Here is a 20,707-nt window from a genome sequence, read left to right as displayed (position 1 = left end):
AAAGAATAGAGAAGTCTGTAATTTTTATCGTAGGTATACTTCAACTGTTAGAGGCAGAATCTTTTTTAAAAAATCCAGAAAATCACTTTGTATGATTTTTACGTAATTAATTTACATTTTATTCCATGAAATAAATATTTGACACAATAGAGAAGCAGAACTTAATATTTGGTCCTGAAACCTTTGTTTGAAATTACAGAGGTCAGACGTTTCCTGTAGTTCTTCACCAAGTTTGCACACACTGCAGCAGGGATTTGGCCAACTCCTCCATACAGATCTCCAGATCTTGCAGGTTTCAGGACTGACCCTGGCCAACATTGACTTTCAGCTCCCTCGAAAGATTTTTTATTGGGTTCAGGTCTGGAGACTGGCTAGGCCACTCCAGGACCTTGAAATGCTTCTTATGGAGCCACACCTTAGTTTCCCTGGCTGTGTGTCTAGGGTCATTGTCATGCTGTAAGACCCAGCTATGACTCATCTTCAATGCTCTTAAGGCCCCGTCACACTAAGCGACTTACTAGCGATCCCGACACCGATCTCAAGGTGTCAGGATCGCTAGTAAGTCGCTATGTGATCTCTGGTGAGCTGTCACACAGACAGCTTCACCAGCGATCAGCACAGCGATGCCGAGCGTGCGGCATCGTTGGCCACCCCTGTAAAAAATAGAATTAAAATAAAAAATATTGTTATTCTCACCTTCCGATGTCCCGCGCAGTCTTCCGGCCTCTCTCCACGCTCCGGTCCCAGTGATCCTTTGCGAGAATGACCGCGAGAATGTCACGGTCTCGCGGCAGCGACGTCTCGCGGTCATTCGTGCAAAGGATCACTGGGACCGGAGCGTGGAGAGAGGCAGGATGGCTGAACGCGACGTCGGAAGGTGAGAATAACTATATTTTTTATTTTTTTTATTATTTTTTACACCTAATCGCTTGTCTCTCGCCTGTCACACACAGCGATGCGTGCTGGCCAGCGGGAGACCAGCGACCAAAGAAATGTCCAGAGATTTCTTGCAGCGATCAGCGATACCGGCAGGGGGGCCGCTCGCTGATCGCTGTCACACACAGCGATCTCGCTTGTGAGATCGCTGTTACGTCACAAAAGTTGTGACTCAGCAGCGATCTCGCTACCAAGATTGCTTAGTGAGACAGGGCCTTTACTGAGGGAAGGAGGTTATTGGCCAAAATAATGCAATATATGAGACCCCATCCATCGTCCCTTCAATAGGGTGCAGTCGTTCTGCCCCCTTTGCAGAAAAGCACCCCCAAAGTATGATGTTTCCCCCACCATTCTTCACGGTTGGGATGGCTTTCTTGGAGTTGTACTCATCCGTCTTCTTCCTCCAAACACATCGAGTGGAGTTGATATCAAAAAGTTCTATTCTGGTCTCATCTGACCACATTACCTTCTCCTATGCCTCCTCTGGATCATCCAGACAGTCATTGGCGAACTTCAAATGGGTCTGGACTTGTGCTGGCGGGAGTAGAGGGACCTTACGTGCCCTGCAGGATTTTAATCCATGACGGCGTAGTGTGTTGCTAAAGATAATGTTTGAGACTGTGGTCCGAGCTCTCTTCAGGACATTGACCAGGTCCTCGCATGTAGTTCTGGGCTGATTCCTGACCGTTCTCACAATCATCCTTACCCCATGAGACGAGATCTTATATGGAGCCCCTGACCGACGATGATTGACAATCATCTTGTGTTTCTTCCATTTTCTAATAATTGTTCCAACAGTTGTTACCTTCTCACCAAACTGCTTACCTATTGTTCTGTAGCCCATAACAGCCTTGTGCAGGTGTACAATTTTGATCTTGGTGTCCTTAGACAGCTCTTTGGTCTTGGCCATGGTGAAGAGGTTGGAGCGTGATTGACTGAGTGTGTGGACAGGTGTCAATTAATACAAATAATGAGTGCAGAGTAGGAGGAGTTCTTAAAGAAAAACTAACAAATTAACAGGTCTGTGAGAGCCAGAATTCTTGCTGGTTGATAGATGATCAAATACTTATTTCATGCAATAAAATGCCAATTAATTATGTAGAATTCATACAGTGTGATTTTCGTGTTTTTTTGTTTTAAGATTCTGTCTCTCACAGGTGAAGTGTACCTACAATAAAATTTTCAGACCTCTCCATTCTTTGTAGGTGGGAAAACCTGCATAATCGGCAGTGTATCAAATACTTATTTTCCCAACTGTATAAATCTGTGTGTCATGTACCCGCTTCTCAGCAAGTGACTTGGGGTTGCGCCTGCAAGGGTTACTCTATCTCCTCTCACTCAGTCCAGCATTTGACCTCTATCCTATGCTGCAGTGGGAGCATAAATCACACACCGACAGCCCACGCACTTCGCTTCATACACGCTTCACACACGCTACCACCACTCACTGAACACACGGGCGACAAGTCGTGGAAGTACTACCACTACTGTCTGCCACTCTCCAGGATCGCACACTCTAAGGCTATGGATTCTTTAGATCATACAAGGTTAAAGTTTTAAGCTTTAATAGAAAAGGTACAGTGCTTACAATCAAAGGATATAAAAATATGGAAATAAGTCACATACAAATATGCAAAACAGTTATAAAAATAAAAGGGAGAATCATACAGAAATATCTAAACTTTGCAGTCTGGTATTATGCTTCCTGAGGGGGGAGGAATATGAAATGGATCACATCAGCTTGGATGCCCCTCAAACTGTGAACAATTTTCTTTGTGTGGGGTCTAATTTAAAGGTTTAGCCTGGCGATCAGATTTTTAGACCAGCCTCTCATGTTAATATTTTAGTTCCTGGTTTGTGACTGGACCATGGCTACTTTACCAATGAACACATTATTTTTCTAAAGGTTCTTGTCTTAGCTTTTCTTTCCCATAGTAAATAGAAATTGTCAGGCTGCGAATAGGTCCCATTTGGTGTCTGCCTTCAAGGCATCAGAGGTGTGAAATGTTTCCAAGTCTGTGTGTACCCAGGAAGGCCCCATGGGGTCTGAGACCAGGACAACTGCCTTTTCTCAGGATAACATATGTTCTCACCTTTGTGAGACCTGCAGCCTAAGGACAGGCCGGCCATACATCGCCTAGAAATACATATTTCCACTACACTGTGTCTGAGTATATACAGTGCCTACAAGTAGTATTCAACCCCCTGCAGATTTAGCAGGTTTACACATTCGGAATTAACTTGGCATTGTGACATTTGGACTGTAGAGCAGCCTGGAAGTGTGAAATGCACTGCAGCAAAAAAGAATGTTATTTCTTTGTTTAATTTTTTTTGTGAAAAGTTTATTCAGAGGGTCATTTATTATTCAACCCCTCAAACCACCAGAATTCTGTTTGGTTCCCCTAAAGTATTAAGAAGTATTTCAGGCACAAAGAACAATGAGCTTCACATGTTTGGATTAATTATCTCTTTTTCCAGCCTTTTCTGACTATTTAAGACCCTCCCCAAACTTGTGAACAGCACTCATACATGGTCAACATGGGAAAGACAAAGGAGCATTCCAAGGCCATCAGAGACAAGATCGTGGAGGGTCACAAGGCTGGCAAGGGGTACAAAACCCTTTCCAAGGAGTTGGGCCTACCTGTCTCCACTATTGGGAGCATCATCCGGAAGTGGAAGGCTTATGGAACTACTGTTAGCCTTCCACGGCCTGGACAGCCTTTGAAAGTTTCCTCCCGTGCCGATACCAGGCTTGTCCGAAGAGTCAAGGCTAACCCAAGGACAACAAGGAAGGAGCTCCGGGAAAATCTCATGGCAGTGGGGACATTGGTTTCAGTCAATACCATAAGTAACGTACTCAACCGCAATGGTCTCCGTTCCAGACGAGCCTGTAAGGTACCTTTACTTTCAAAGCGTCATGTCAAGGCTCGTCTACAGTTTGCTCATGATCACTTGGAGGACTCTGAGACAGACTGGTTCAAGGTTCTCTGGTCTGATGAGACCAAGATCGAGATCTTTGGTGCCAACCACACACGTGATGTTTGGAGACTGGATGGCACTGCATACGACCCCAAGAATACTATCCCTACAGTCAAGCATGGTGGTGGCAGCATCATGCTGTGGGGCTGTTTCTCAGCCAAGGGGCCTGGCCATCTGGTCCGCATCCATGAAAGAACCTCCGCTCCTCCATCAAGGATCTTAAGATGGGTCGTCATTTCATCTTTCAACAAGACAACGACCCAAAGCACACAGCCAAGAAAACCAAGGCCTGGTTCAAGAGGCAAAAAATCAAGGTGTTGGAGTGGCCTAGTCAGTCTCCTGACCTTAACCCAATTGAAAACTTGTGGAAGGAGCTCAAGATTAAAGTCCACATGAGACACCCAAAGAACCTAGATAACTTGGAGAAGATCTGCATGGAGGAGTGGGCCAAGATAACTCCAGAGACCTGTGCCGGCCTGATCAGGTCTTATAAAAGACGATTATTAGCTGTAATTGCAAACAAGGGTTATTCCACAAAATATTAAACCTAGGGGTTGAATAATAATTGACCCACACTTGTATGTTTAAAATTTATCAAAATTTAACTGAGCAACATAACTTTTTGGTTTGTAAGATTTATGCATCTGTTAATAAATCCTGCTCTTGTGTGAAGCTTGAAGGCTCTAACTTATTTGCATCTTATCAAACCTGCTAAATCTGCAGGGGGTTGAATACTACTTGTAGGCACTGTAAGTTTTTGTGGTATCTGTCCACTAATTTGTAATGTTATTTTGGTGTCACTTTCTGTGTCTTTCTGCAGAGCTCATGGAGTCCCGCACCGCGCGCTTCTTCAGCTTCGGCTTTAATACCAGTGACTATCGGATCCTTCTCCTAGACCAGGATCAGGACAGGATGTACGTGGGAAGCCGCGACTACGTGGTGTCAATGGACCTCGGCAACATTAATCGTGAGCCCTTAATTGTAAGCCCATGAATTGTAAAATATTGTATGCAAGAGACTAAAGTAAAATGTTCAGAAAATATTACATTATTACAGCTTTATTCAGTAGTAAGTTATTGGCAGACATATTAATTGTGCTCACTAGAGAGTAATCAGGGTGGAATATTAAAATATACTGTATATCAGCCTGACGTCTTATCAGCCATCTGGGTCAGACGTATCGCAGGATGCTAAATCATGATAGATGATGGTAAGCGCTGCCAAAGAAATGGGTGGGAGGATGGATGCAGGTTGGGGTGTTCAGAACAGATGGCTGATAGTAATTATAATATACAGAGATTACTGTAATAAGTGTAGACCAGACACTGATATTACATAAGACAACTTGCCTTATCAGGGTAATGTATGAATACAGCCCTAGAGTCCAATTCTGCACAAATATAATGCTCATTTCCAGATAATCCTGCAATGTACACAGGCTGGCGATCACCCAACAAACAAGCAAATCTCCTGTTCGTTTGGTGAAACGATCTTCTGCCTTGCTTAAAGCTCATTGTTTTCATATTTCAATGGCAGCCTTTGTGCGCTAAATAATGAGGTCTGCCTGTGTAAGAAAGGCCATTAAACAACCAACGACCGGCAAACAAGTAGCTTGTCACCAATCATTTATTGCCGGCTGGGGTAAACCCATCTTTGCTGGTTAGGGTCTTTAGTAGTTTTATTGCAGCTCTTAAAGATCACCAGTTAACAAAGTGGCACTGGCCTCGATGGCTCAGGTATCTGCACAAGGGTCGGCACAATTGGGTGCCGATTCATCAAATAGTTTTAAGCAGAATTCAGTCAAAACAGTGTTTAAATTTTTTTTCCAAATGTTTGTGTAATTCATTGCAAAAAAACATTTCAAAACACTTGTTTTCGTAGTTGTACAAATTTTTGCTACTTTTGGTGTTTTTGCGCACATGATAATCTCATAATCCTGAATTGCAAATACTACGTGAGTTGTGGTCTCCTATATAGCTTTTACACTATGGCGACATCCCCTAATCCTGGCCCTCCTCAACACATCCCCACACTCACTTCTAACACCCTGCCACGATCCTCTACATGTTTTTGCAACCATGATAACCTCATACCTATTCATCCAGCCCCCACTCCCTCAACCCCCTTACCTGGAGCCCTATGGAACGCACGGTCTGTCTGCAACAAGCTGTCGTTTATCACCAACAAACTCTCCTTCCTTGCCATCACTGAAACCTGGCTCACTCCCTCTGACGCAGCCTCTCCAGCTGCGCTTTCCTATGGCGGATTCCATCTCTCTCACACCCCTCACCCCAGCAACAAGCGTGGTAGAGGAGTTGGCTTGCTCCTGTCTGATACCTGCTCCTTTACCCCAATTCCTCTGCCACCCTCCGCTACTCTTCTCTCGTTCGAGGTGCACTCCATCCGCATCTGTTCCCCCTCCAACTGGCTGTCATCTACCGCCCCCCAGAACTAGCTATCTCCACCTTTTTCGACCACTTCACCACCTGGCTACTCCATTTCCTTTCTGCTGACATCTCCACCATCATCATGGGCGATTTCATCATCCCCATTGACACTTCCACCCCGGCTCCCTCTAAACTTCTATCGCTCACGGCTTCCCTCGGCCTCACTCGATGGTCCTCTGCGGCCACTCACAAAGATGGTCACACGCTGGACCTTATCTTCACCCGTCTCTGTTCCCTCGCTAATCTCAATAACTCACCCCTCCCCCTGTCTGACCACAACATACTGACATTCTCTTCCCTCTCCTCTCCTACTCCGCAATCCCCGCTCCATAAACCACTCACCCTCGCAGGAATCTCAAACACCTCAATTGACAATCACTCTCTGAGTCCCTTCTCCCTCTTACAGACAGAGCTTCCCTTCATGACACAGACGCTGCTGCCACTTTTTATAACACCACAATAACAGCAACACTTGATTCGACTGCCCCCTCACGCAGAGCAAAACTCGAACAATCAACAGGCAGCACTGGCTGATCAGCCTGACCAAAGAACTGAGACTGGTTTCCAGGGCCGCTGAGCGGAGATAGAAGAGAATCCATTTTACTGAGCACTTCAACGCATACAGGCAGTCCCTTGCCAGCTTTAAGTCCACGCTCTCTGCCGCAAAACAAACTTACTTCGCATCTCTCATATCCTCCCTGGCTCACAATCCTAAACAGCTCTTCAACACTTTCAATTCTCTACTCTGTCCCACAGCACCTCCTCCCTCTCCTCTCATTTCTGCTTAAGACTTTGCCTCCTTCTTTAAGCAGAAGATCGACACAATCAAACAAAACTTAGGCCCGCAGCCCCAATGCCCCTCTTAGCTGCTCAGCCCTGTTCTGCAAAGGCCAGCTTCACCACCATGACAGAAGATCAGCTCTCCACCCTTCTGTCAAGATCACACCTCACCACTTGTGCCCTTGACCCACTCCCATCCCACCTCATCCCTAACTTGGCCACAGTCTTCATCCCATCTCTAACACACCTCTTCAACCTTTCACTTACAAATGGTGTCTTTCCCTCATCCTTCAAACATGCCTCAATCACACCCATCCTCAACAAGCCCTCCCTTGACCCATCCTCTGTGTCTAACTATCGCCCGATATCTCTTCTCCCTTATGCCTCAAAACTACAGGAACAGCATGTATATCTTGAACTGTCCTCCCACCTCTCCTCCTGTTCCCTCTTTGACCGGTTACAATCTGGCTTCCGACCGCATCACTCAACTGAAACTGCCCTAACTAAAGTCACTAACGACATACTAACCGCCAAGAGCAAGCGACACTACTCTGTCCTCCTTCTCCTGGACCTGTCCTCTGCCTTCAACACCATGGACCATTCCCTCCTGCTACAGATTCTCTCATCTCTTGGCATCACAGACTTGGCCCTATCCTGGATCTCGTCATATCTAACAGACCGAACATTCAGTGTCTCCCTTTCACACATCACCTCCTCACCCCTGTCTGTATGTGTTCCTTAAGGCTCTGTCCTAGGACCCCTACTATTCTCCATGTATACCTTCGGCTTGGGAAAGCTCATAGAATCCCACGGTTTGCAGTATCACCTCTACGCTGATGACACGCAGATCTACCTATCTGGACCCAATCTCACCTCCTTACTGACTGAAATCCCACAATGTCTGTCTGCTATCTCAGCCTTCTTCTCTGCTCGATTTCTCAAACTGAACATGGACAAAACAGAATTCATCATCTTTCCCCCATCTCACTCTACCCCTCCACCAGACCTATCCATCAATGTCAACGGCTGCTCTTTTTCCCCAGTCCCGTACACTTGGTGCCTTGGGGTGATCCTCGACTCTGCGCTCTCTTTCAAACCACATATCCAAGCCCTCACCTCCTCCTGCCGCCTCAAACTCAAAAAAAATCTCCCGGATCCGCTCATTCCTCAACCACGAAACCACAAAAACACTAGTGCATGCTCTTATCATCTCCCGTCTAGACTACTGCAACCTCCTCCTCTCTGGCCTCCCCTCTAGCACCACTCCAGTCCATCCTACACTCTGCTGCCTGACTAATCCACCTGTCTCCCTGCTACTCCCCAGCCTCCCCCTATGCCAGGCCCTTCACTGGCTTCCTATTGCTCAGAGGCTCCAATTCAAAACCCTAACCATGACATACAAAGCCATCCACAACCTGTTTCCTCCATACATCCGTGACATGGTCTCCAGGTACCTACCCGCACGCAACCTTCGATCATCTCAAGATCTCCTTCTCTACTTTCCCCTTATCTCTTCTTCCCACAACCGCATACAAGACTTCTCCCGTGCGTCCCCCATACTATGGAACTCTCTGCCGCAACACATCAGACTCTCACCATCAACGGAAACCTTCAAGAAGAACCTGAAGACCCACCTGTACCGACAAGCCTACAGCCTGCAATGATCCTCGGTCTACTGAAACACAGCAAGCCCTGCTCTACCCTCTCCTACTGTATCCTCACCCATCCCTGTAGACTGTGAGCCCTCGCGGGCAGAGTCCCCTCTCCTTATGTACTTGTGTGCAGAGGCGTATCTAGGCTTTCTGGCACCCGGGGCAAGAATTCGGTTCGGCGCCCCCCCCCCCCCCCGCCCAAGTACATATGCGACTTGCACACTTAGCCATGTACCTGCGAGCTGCTCCTCCTAATGCTCTCAATGTTCAGTAAAAAACTGAGAGAAGCAGGAAGAGAAGCTCGTTGTCACAGGACCATACCTATGAAAATCGCATATGAGTGAAGTGTCCATGTGATGACTACGGCAACCTGCAGAGCTGAATCCTGACATTGCAGCTTCTGAATTCTCACAACAAATGCACTGCACACTTTTAAGATTCTCCCTTGCTGATGTACCGTCATGTCAGCACAAGTATGTGATTTGTATACTTCTGGCCACATTCCGACTAGACGTGCCCGGCCTCGCTCCGTTCATTTTCATTGAGTGAGGCCACACATGTCTAGTCAGCATGTGACCGCATGTATGTAAATTACCGGCATGAGAGAATCCTGACCGCGTTCAGTGAGCACTGTGAGAATTCAGAAGTCTGCAGTCACATAGAATGACTGCAGACTCAGCACAAACCTGGACAACCCCTATAATGCTCCTAACAAAAACATGAGAATTAGTCAGTATCACAAATAACATTTACATCCAGGTACCTTATAGATGACGTCGTCTCTGCAGTCAGTCACCTTTTCTTCTAGACCCCATGATAAGTTTTCTCATCCACATCTCGTCTCTGTAGACTTCCATCTTCTCCGGTCTTCTGCAGCAAATCTCCACACGATGCCCTTAAAGATAGAAGTGTCATTATAATGCTCCTAAATAAAAATATCTGCAATATACTGTCTCCTCACACTATTCCCCTCTAGCATCCCACCTGTTCACCATACTGTCTCCTCATATATTTACCCCCTCACTCTCTATACTGTCTGCTCACACATATCCCTGACTCCCCATACTCTGTCCACATACATTAACCCATTCGCTCCCCATACTGTCTGCACCAATCCCCCATACTGTTTCCTCATACATACTCTTTATTTTGTGTCCTCAAATCTCCCCACACATTAAATCCCTCCATCCCCAATCCCCCACATACATTAAGTACCCCCATCCCCATTCCAAATCCCCCCCACACATTAACCCAATCCCCACTCATTAACCCCCATCAGCACTCCAAATACCCCCACACATTAACCCCAACCCCACTCATTAACCCCCGCACACATTAACCCAATCCCCACTCATTAACCCCATCACATTAAATAACCCCCATCTCCACTCCAAATCCCCCCACACATTAACCCCATGGCATCCCCACTCATTAACCCCCATCAGCACTCCAAATACCCCCACACATTAACCCCCATCCCCACTCATTAACGCCCCCACACATTAACCCCCATCCCCATTCATTAACCCCCGCACACATTAACCCAATCCCCACTCATTAACCCCCATCACATTAAATAACCCCCATCTCCACTCCAAATCCCCCCACACATTAACCCCATGGCATCCCCACTCATTAACCCCCACACACATTAACCCCCATCCCCACTCTAAATACCCCCACACATTAACCGCCATCCCCTCTAAAAAATCCCCCCCCATCTCCACTCATTAACTCCCCCTCATCTCCCATCTCCGGTGGTTCTTCAGCTCCACAGAGGAGCACACTTACCACCAGCGTTTGCTTTTGGCGCGGCGGTCAGAGCTTCAATTGTACTGGCGTCTGTATAGACGCCAGTACAATTGCTCCCTGGGAGCCGGCACGGCCTCCTTCTCTGCGCCGGCTGTCAGCTTGACAGCTGACACAGAACCGCCGACTCTCAGGCGGGGGGGGCGGCAGAACGCAGCCGCCAGGGAGGACACTGTGGACCGCTGCATTAGGCGGCCCGACTGCGCCCCCCTGCTGGCTGCGCCCGGGGCAACTGCCCTGGCTGCCCCCCCTAGATACGCCACTGCTTGTGTGTGTCTTGTATTGCTCATGTTTATTATACTTGTCTATATTTCCCCTTTTCACATGTAAAGCGCCATGGAATAAATGGCGCTATACAAATGCACAATAATAATAATAATAATAATAATAAATGGCCTAAGAGTTTTAAGCTGTCCTTAAATCTAAATCTGACGAAGGCATCTGAGACGTTCCCCACCAGTCACACAGGTCACATGGGGAGCAGTTACACGTTGGCATGGTCATATGAAGTATGGATGAAGTTTACTGCGGACAAACTATGTCATCCTTCTTTACTTGTAAAATAAGGGAGTTGTTGTCATGTCCATGATCTGCAGTGTCATGGTATAAAGTGTGTGAACCACCAACATGATTAGTATGCAACCTGTCACGTAAGTAAAATGAGAGACACTAATCCTGGGGCACTATGAGTGTGGGTGGAAGAGGACGGCACATGGTCATTAATAGCCATATCCATTTACATCACATTGAGTTGTGGCCATTTTCCTTGCCACAGAGTATAAAATCATTGCCTACAGGTAACATAATTGAATATAATGTGAAACATCTGCCTCCCTGGAACTGGAAGAACACAAAACTGACAGCAAAAACTGGATGACTCCTGCCACATGGACTTATTAATGGGTCCCAGCAAATCTTATAGGATGCATATACCCCATTATGTGTGCATATACCCCATTAGTGACCGTTCTCTTTTCTCACTGTCAGATTCATTGGCCCGCTGCCCCAAGTCGGCAAAAGGAGTGTCTGATGGCTGGGAGGGGACGTGCAGTGAGTATAATAGTCTGTCCTGTACTTATAGTGCTTCATGTATGTAAGTGCCCATGTCAGCCACAAACACATACAGTGCCTCACATTACGTACTCTATAAGGTGTGCTAGGATAGTGATATTGAGAAAGGAAGCTAATAGGTATATGAAAGTTTAAATAGGCTCGTAAAGAGTGGTTCTTAAAGAGATAATAAAATACGTATAAAATGCAAGATCATAAAATATTGACAATGCTTTTTTAGAAAGTTGAAAATGGAAAAAGTTTGCGTAATCAATCCATCCTTTATAAAATGGAAAAAGCAAATATCCCATCGACTGTCTTACACTTTATTGCTGGATTGACAGCTTTTACTATGTTTATATTATCATTCGCCTGTTCATTCCTTCTCATTTTAAAACGTACATTTGCAGCCGCCTTATTTTACCCCTCTTGTCCTGCTTTATCCCATAGGACGAGTGCGCCAATTACCTGCGCGTCATTCAGCCACTGAATCGTACACATCTTTACGCTTGTGGGACGGGTGCTTATCAGCCTCAGTGCACCCTTATCTACCGGGGCTGGAGGTCAGAGGTGAGAAATCGGACATATATCATAATGCCTATAGTCTGGGATAAAATGTCAGCAGTCCTATGGCTTCCTCTGCATATCTGGGACCTTTCATTTCACTGTTACATGATCACTGTTAGCTCTGGCTTTGCTTCCTGTACAAGAAATGCAGCGCCATCTTGTGATGGACAATGGTTACTACAGGAAACAAATCACCGTTAACATCCCAATTACATTCCTATTATTACAAATGTATTTTTTCTTCCATCCAAAAATATATTATATATAAAGCTGCCGATTACTGAGCTGTTTTATGATTATACTTTCACAGTCTTGACCATGTTGGCTTAACTAATGTAATGTTTTTCTCTATCCCAGGATTATGTATTCCGAATTATTTCTGGTTCTCATGAATCCGGAAAGGGCAGGTGCCCTTATGATCCCAAGCAAGAAAATATGGCCACCATTATTGGTAAGTTGCTTGAAAGAAGAAATAAATTTTTTTCTGTGTGAAAAAGTCCCTGAAAGATTATTCTATGCATTTTACATTCCAGATGGGGTGCTGTATGCTGGGGTACAAGTGGATTACATGGGAACAGACGCTGCAATTTTCCGCACGATGGGTCCCAAACTTCCAATCCGAACCGAGCAGTATGATTCTCGCTGGCTGAATGGTAATATAGCCGTTTCATGGTGTGTAATTTGCAAAAAAAACCTGCATCTAGAAGCAAATGAAGGCTTTTTCCTCTATTGTAAACTCCGAAGGCTGTGTGAATCCATGGACATCATAAATAGGATCATGCAGCTTATGACCTGGCTGAAACCGGAATTGTACCTTTTTACTTTTCTCAGACCCTGTATTTGTGGGATCACTGGTCGTGTCCGAGAGCAGCTTCAAAGAAGATGACAAACTCTATATCCTATTCCGAGAGAGAAGTCTGGAGGGGGAGAGCGGCCCCGCCATGGTATCACGCATTGCACGGATTTGCTTGGTGAGGACAAGGGTTGCATTAGGTTTTGTTTGTGCATTTACACTATATGCTGGAGATCACTTGACTGTACTGCTGGCATTGCAGAACGATGAAGGCGGGATGCGCTCACTGGTCGGAAAATGGACATCCTTTCTCAAGGCAAGACTAGTTTGCTCGGTTATTGGTCCAGATGGAGTGGAGACATCATTTGATCAGCTACGTAAGTAATATCCATCAATGCTACTTCACAGCAACAGCAAAGTAGCGTAAATAGTGCAAAGAAGATCCAAGGCACAAAACGATTCCTATACAATGCAGCAAATATTCATCTTGTCAAAAAATGGCGACACATGACCCCGAACTATCCACAAAATGAAGAACTGTCGCCTGCACAGCAGCTTTCCTGTTCACTTTAATGGCGCTTTGATTTTCCCTACACAGCAAGTGAATGGCATGGGTGATATGCCCGACGATCGATTGCTAATGTGTGTGATTTTGTCTATTACAACCAATCCCATCCCATCTTGTAATTTCTATACCTTGCTGAATAATCTCTAGACCTTGGACAGCCCATTTTATAGCATTTTTAGGAGAGAACTACTTTTAAGTCCTTCCTGCCAATTTTCATTTTTAAGCTTTTGCTTTTTTCCTCCCTTACTTCCAAGAGCTACAGATTTTTTATTTTTCCGCCAACATAGTCATATGAAGGCTAGTTACCATGCAGGATGAATTGTAGCTTCGAATAACACCGAAACGGGAAAAACTTTCCAAGTGTTATGAAATTGCGAGAAAAAAACCCAATTCCCCCATTGTTTTTTTCTGTTTTGTTTTATGCTGTTGTTTGTGAAATAAAAATGATCTATCAACATGACTTTGCAGGTCAGTACAATTACGGAGTACCAAACTTGTTTATTTTTATTGTAGTCGTGATAAAAAAAATCTGAAATTTGTGAAAATAATAATAAAAAAATAGTTTGTCGCCATTTTTGCTGGTTGAGCTATATAACGTTTTTTTTTTTTCTGCATGCCAAACTGACATTTTTGTTGATACCCTTTTGGATTACATAAGTGTTTTGACCACTTTTTTTTTTTTTTTTGTGGCGGTGCAGCAATTCTTGAGTATTGTATTTTTTTTTTTTATGGCACATATTGTACATTTTTTCTCTATTTTGATATATCAATACCAAATGTGTTTCTTAATTTTATTTTATTAATTCATTTCAAACGGGTGGCGATTTGAATGTTTTGGTCTATTAAATATTTAAAATATTTTAGAAAACATTTTTTTAGTCTCCTTAAGGGACGTGAACCTACTGTCGTCTATTTTATATATGCTTCACAAACAGAAAAACAAAGTTCACTACGTTCTAATGGAGATATAAGACTATCAACCTGGAAGCATCTAAGTGTCAAATACCTCTGTAGGTCACTAGTCAATGTCCGAAAAATCAAGGATTCACTTTATATCCAGCAGTTTTAAAAACATTGTAGCTGAAGTTTTTCATAATTCGGTTAAAAAGCGTGTTCCACAGAGTCAAAAAAGACTCACGCGTTTCTGACTTACACACAGCCCTTATCATGGAAAAACACTGACAAATTTCTGGAGAACACACTGCCCTTAGTCAAAGGAAAAACTGATGCGTTTCTGGCGCACAACCGTCCTTAGTCATGGAAAAATACTGACGTGTTACTGGCATACACACAGCCCGTATTCATGGAAAAACGGTGACTCTTTTCTTGCGTACACACAGCCCTTGGTCATGAAAAAATACAGCCACGATTCTGACATACAGCCCGTACACACACCGCCCTTAGTCATGGGAAAACACTGACATGTTCCTGGTGTACCCACCGTCCTTAGTCATGGAAAAATGATAACGCATTTCTGGCATACAACCGTCCTTATTCATGGAAAAACCCTAACACCTTTCTGGTGTACACACTGTCCTAATTCATGGAAAAACACTGACGCGTTTCTTGCTTACACACAGTATTTATTCATGGAAAAACACTGACACGTTACTGGTGTACACACCGCCCTAAGTCACGGGAAAACACTGATGCTTTTCTGGCATACACACCGTCCTTATTCATGCAAAAACACTGACACGTTTCTGGCGTACACCCCGCCATCAGTCATGGAAAAATTCTAATGCGTTTCTGGCGTACACCCCACCATCAGTCATGGAAAAATTCTAATGCGTTTCTGGCGTACACACCATACTTATTAATGAAAAAACACTGATGTGTTTCTGGTGTGCACACTGTCCTTATTCATGGAAAAACACGGACGCATTTATGGCGTAAACACCGCCCTTATTCACAGAAAAACACTGATGCGTTTCTAGTGTACACACCGTTCTTATTCATGGTAAAACATTGACGCGTTTCTGGCATACATACTGTCCTTATTCATGGAAAAACACTGATGTGTTTCTAGTGTACACCCCGTTCTTATTCATGGAAAAACATTGATGCGTTTCTGGCATACATACTGCCCTTATTCATGGAAAAACACTGATGTGTTTCTGGCATACATGCTGTCCTTATTCATGGAAAAACACTGATGTGTTTCTGGCATACATACTGTCCTTATTCATGGAAAAACACTGATGTGTTTCTGGTGTACACACCGTCCTTATTCATGGAAAAACACTGATGTGTTTCTGGTGTACACACCGTCCTTATTCATAGAAAAACACTGACACGTTTCTGGCGTACACACCGTCCTTATTCATAGGAAAACACTGGTGCATTTCTGGCGCACACACCGTCCTTCATAGGAAAACACTGACGCGTTTCTGGCGCACACACCGTCCTTATTCATAGGAAAACACTGATGTGTTTCTGGCATACATACTGTCCTTATTCATGGAAAAACACTGATGTGTTTCTGGTGTACACACCGTCCTTATTCATGGAAAAACACTGATGGGTTTCTGGCATACATACTGTCCTTATTCATGGAAAAACACTGATGTGTTTCTGGTGTACACACCGTCCTTTTTCATGGAAAAACACTGATGTGTTTCTGGCATACATACTGTCCTTATTCATGGAAAAACACTGATGTGTTTCTGGTGTACACATCGTCCTTATTCATGGAAAAACACTGATGTGTTTCTGGTGTACACACCGTCCTTATTCATAGAAAAACACTGACGCGTTTCTGGCGTACACACCGTCCTTATTCATAGGAAAACACTGGCGCGTTTCTGGCGCACACACCGTCCTTATTCATAGGAAAACACTGACGCGTTTCTGGCGCACACACCGTCCTTATTCATAGAAAAAGACTGACGCGTTTCTGGCGTACACACCGTCCTTATTCATAGGAAAACACTGACGCGTTTCTGGTGCATACACCGTCCTTATTCATAGGAAAACACGGATGCGTTTCTGGCGCACACACCGTCCTTATAGGAAAACACTGACGCGTTTCTGGCGCACACACCGTCCTTATTCATAGGAAAACACTGACGCGTTTCTGGCGCACACACCGTCCTTATTCATAGGAAAACACTGACGCGTTTCTGGCGCACACACCGTCCTTATTCATAGGAAAACACTGATGTGTTTCTGGCATACATACTGTCCTTATTCATGGAAAAACACTGATGGGTTTCTGGCATACATACTGTCCTTATTCATGGAAAAACACTGATGTGTTTCTGGTGTACACACCGTCCTTTTTCATGGAAAAACACTGATGTGTTTCTGGCATACATACTGTCCTTATTCATGGAAAAACACTGATGTGTTTCTGGTGTACACATCGTCCTTATTCATGGAAAAACACTGATGTGTTTCTGGTGTACACACCGTCCTTATTCATAGAAAAACACTGACGCATTTCTGGCGTACACACCGTCCTTATTCATAGGAAAACACTGGCGCGTTTCTGGCGCACACACCGTCCTTATTCATAGGAAAACACTGACGCGTTTCTGGCGCACACACCGTCCTTATTCATAGAAAAAGACTGACGCGTTTCTGGCGTACACACCGTCCTTATTCATAGGAAAACACTGACGCGTTTCTGGTGCATACACCGTCCTTATTCATAGGAAAACACGGATGCGTTTCTGGCGCACACACCGTCCTTATAGGAAAACACTGACGCGTTTCTGGCGCACACACCGTCCTTATTCATAGGAAAACACTGACGCGTTTCTGGCGCACACACCGTCCTTATTCATAGGAAAACACTGACGCGTTTCTGGCGCACACACCGTCCTTATTCATAGAAAACACTGATGCGTTTCTGGCATACTTAGCGCCCTTAGTCATGGGAAAACACGGATGCGTTTCTGGGGTACACACGGTCCTTAGTAATAGTAAATATGACTAGGGTGGGGTGTACACCAGAAGCACTTAACGGTTATTTTTTTTCTCAACATGTGGGATACATGGAGGCAAATGAATAATGCTACTGGCATAGGAACGGTATGGTGTGTTCTCAGCTTTCTAGTCCGCGTCATGCAAACGCGCTTGATTTGTGTCGTACATGCACGGCGGATGTCAGGAAGCGGTTTAAGTAACTCCTAATTTTTATGGAAGACTCTTTCTTTTACAGTATTTATCATACAAGAAACACTGACAGCAGGATTTTTCCCCCAAGCACTTTCCATTTCTTCGCCTGTGACTGCTATATGCAAAGCGGAGGTGACACTGCTGTCAGTTCTGGAGCACTGGGGGAAAAGTTACAGATATTACTCATTAACAGATTGCAATGTAGGTGTGGTGCTCGGGTCACAGGAGAACTTTCTTCCATCACAGCAGCCAATTAAGCAGCTGAAGCAGACAACATACAGATTTGTACTCTTGTTACCTTCTTTGATATTGTGCTTGCTCCAGCACTTCTGCTGTGTTTAATTGGCTGCTCCGCGATAGGAAGATGCCTGTGTGAATTAGGCCTAAGGGAACGGAGCTGCGGCGAGACAAACGAGTGACAAGAACCGCGAAACAAAGAGCACATCCTTATCTGCAATCTTGTCAAGCAACCAAATGTTACCAATCACCAGACTCATGGTTATCTGACATCACGTTACATCTCTCTTTGTCTGACCGTATTTAGCCTAGCTGACATTTATCCTGCGGGAAGGGATGAAGGGGGGAGGAAGCAAGAGCTTATTTCATCTTTTACAAATGTTACTCTATAAAAAAACAATGAACTCCCCGTGACACCACTTGAGTCACCACGCGTCTTGGCAAAGCTTTCTAGCACATGCCAGTGGACTTGCTCTTTTGGTGATCAAGTGTGTATTATTGCAGGCGGACTCCTTGGAAAAGAGAACGGGTATTATTTAATGGAGGTTCCCTTCCTAAAATGACCGGAATTACATTTTGTGTTGTATGTGTTACTTTTCCATCTTGGTTTGCTAATCTTTTTTATTTGTATGCATGTACAGTACGCGATTAACACATAGCAAGCCTTGTATCTTGTGTAGAACTGATCTATGTCATACATCCAAAGGAAACGGGAATAAAAATGCTGAATTACTTAGAAAGAGAAATACAGAGATGATCTCTATCTTAAAAGTGTGTTGTAGTACAACTAGGTGGTGACCTATGTTTTTAGGTAACACCCCCAACTTTGAAAGATTGCACCATCAGTAGAGCCTTTGTCCATAGACTCCCTATGGATGTCACATTGGGGTCTTCCCCAGCTAGCAAGTCGCGACTCTCCCTCAGTGTCCCCAAATGTATTTCTAGGCAGATTACCTGCAAGATAAAGACTATAAACTGGTGATATTTTTTATCCATTTATGTGTCATTTTGTGGTCTTACAGGGGACATTTTCATCCAGCAGACCCAGGACAAGCAGAACCCCCTAATTTATGGGGTATTCACCACATTAGGGTAAGAGCAAAGATTTTCTGTCCTTTCTCCTATGTGACTTTATATACTGTTTGTGTCGCACAATGTTCCTACATCATGGTATGCCTGCCCTGCATGAAGACCAGTTTGCACTAGGCCAGTACTGGTACTCCTTGTCCTCCTTTGCATGGTACACGGCTGTTTTGTCGCCCCAGTGTGTGATATCTTTAGTCACCCTGCTGTGTGTTTCCTAATGTATCTGTCTCTGTGCGTCTCTTAGTTCCGTGTTCCGGGGCTCTGCCGTCTGTGTGTTCTCTCTTGCTGACGTCCGTGCAGTGTTTAATGGGCCTTTCGCACACAAGGAGGGACATGGGTACCAGATGACTGCGTATACAGGGAAAACACCCTATCCCCGACCTGGAGCGGTGAGATACGTTATGACACTATGAGAGTTTACGTGACACAATGAATGCAGTAATAAGTTACTGTGATATTGGTAATTACTTGTGATGATAAAATTCAGTTTTCATGAACCTGCACTAACGCGATGAGGAAGGGGATGAACAGTATTTTCTTAATACACATTCCCATCTTTAAAGACACGCTGCAGCCCCTGCAAACATATTAGGGGAATTGAGCACTGTGATTAAGGAAATATAAAATGATCTCCTCCTAGTCAATGAAAAAGATAATAAAGGAGGGTTGAATATTTTTGGGCAATAGACGTGTTCAATTTGCTTACCATTGAACACTGTTTTATCTTGTTTAATTAAGCTTAAATTTCTTCTCTGATCTATTTTTACTATTTGTTAATTGTGGTCAGAGTCAGTCTGCCTGATACAGAGCTACAAAACCTCTTCATGGACAGAGTTAAAAGGGGGTCTCCTGGTAAATAATCATTCAACCCTTCCTGCAATAGAAACCATTCCTCTGTGCACTGACATCCTGCTCAGGCTACGGTGGGCTGGTGTTATACACAGCAGCCAGTCATAGGCAGAGCTGCAGGAGGAGAGATGATAGCCTGACCTATAGCGTGGCAGCAGGTGTGTCTCAGACTACCTCTGGCCCCCTATAAGTAGCCAAATTGTAGTCACTGATCACAGCTGTGTCCTAATGGGCCTGAGCTGCAAAGCAGGTACATTACAAGATTACAGGATAATAGATAGCAGGTAATTATCTCCTGCTGGTTACCACTTGCAATTTATTTTTGAACTACTGACTGTCAGACCAGTGCATTCATTTTGTACAGGGGATTTTGAGCTCTGTATTCATGTTTGCATTGTATTTATTACAGTCAGGCTCCTGTATATCCACCACCACTGGGTAGTAGAGCGAACGCTCCCATGATTCTGTGAGAAACTTAGATCAGAGTAGATACAACCAAGCGAAGTATGGGTTATAAAAAAAAAAATGACAAACTGCTAAGATGGGTCATCCCTTTATGATCAGTGGGGGCCCAACACCTGGTATTTTCGCTGACACTGAGAATGGGGTCTGTAGGACTGGGACTTTCACTGATTCTGAGAATGCGTCTACAGGCCTGGGACCCTCACTAATTCTGAGAATGGGGGCTGCAACACTGGGACATTTACCAACAATGAGAATGGGGGCAGCAGGACTGTGATCCTCACTAATTCTGAGAATGGGGGGCTGCAGCACTGGGACATTTACCAACACTGAGAATGGGGGCAGCAGGACTGGGACCCCCTCTAATTCT

The 20,707-nt window shown here is 44.6% G+C and overlaps 1 protein-coding gene across 5 annotated transcripts in view; it reads left to right on the top strand.

Annotated features, from left to right (window-relative positions):
* LOC141101686 (semaphorin-3F-like) overlaps window positions 1–20,707 on the top strand; it is a 147,638-nt gene that overhangs the window by 115,157 nt on the left and 11,774 nt on the right. For all 5 annotated transcript variants that reach the window (XM_073590959.1, XM_073590960.1, XM_073590963.1 and 2 more), the window contains 9 exons: window positions 4,736–4,896; window positions 11,591–11,653; window positions 12,104–12,223; window positions 12,578–12,671; window positions 12,754–12,873; window positions 13,052–13,191; window positions 13,276–13,390; window positions 18,963–19,032; window positions 19,271–19,415. In XM_073590959.1, coding sequence (XP_073447060.1) covers window positions 4,736–4,896; window positions 11,591–11,653; window positions 12,104–12,223; window positions 12,578–12,671; window positions 12,754–12,873; window positions 13,052–13,191; window positions 13,276–13,390; window positions 18,963–19,032; window positions 19,271–19,415 — 1,028 coding nt within the window. The remainder of the gene's footprint in view (window positions 1–4,735; window positions 4,897–11,590; window positions 11,654–12,103; window positions 12,224–12,577; window positions 12,672–12,753; window positions 12,874–13,051; window positions 13,192–13,275; window positions 13,391–18,962; window positions 19,033–19,270; window positions 19,416–20,707) is intronic.

Source organism: Dendrobates tinctorius, unplaced genomic scaffold (genome assembly GCF_039654945.1).
Source record: "Dendrobates tinctorius isolate UK_male_01 unplaced genomic scaffold, ASM3965494v1 ptg000120l, whole genome shotgun sequence".
In the NCBI taxonomy this organism is placed as follows: Eukaryota; Metazoa; Chordata; class Amphibia; order Anura; family Dendrobatidae; genus Dendrobates; species Dendrobates tinctorius.
The sequence above is the reverse complement of the archived record's forward strand: the minus strand, read 5'-3'. Positions and strand labels throughout refer to the sequence as shown.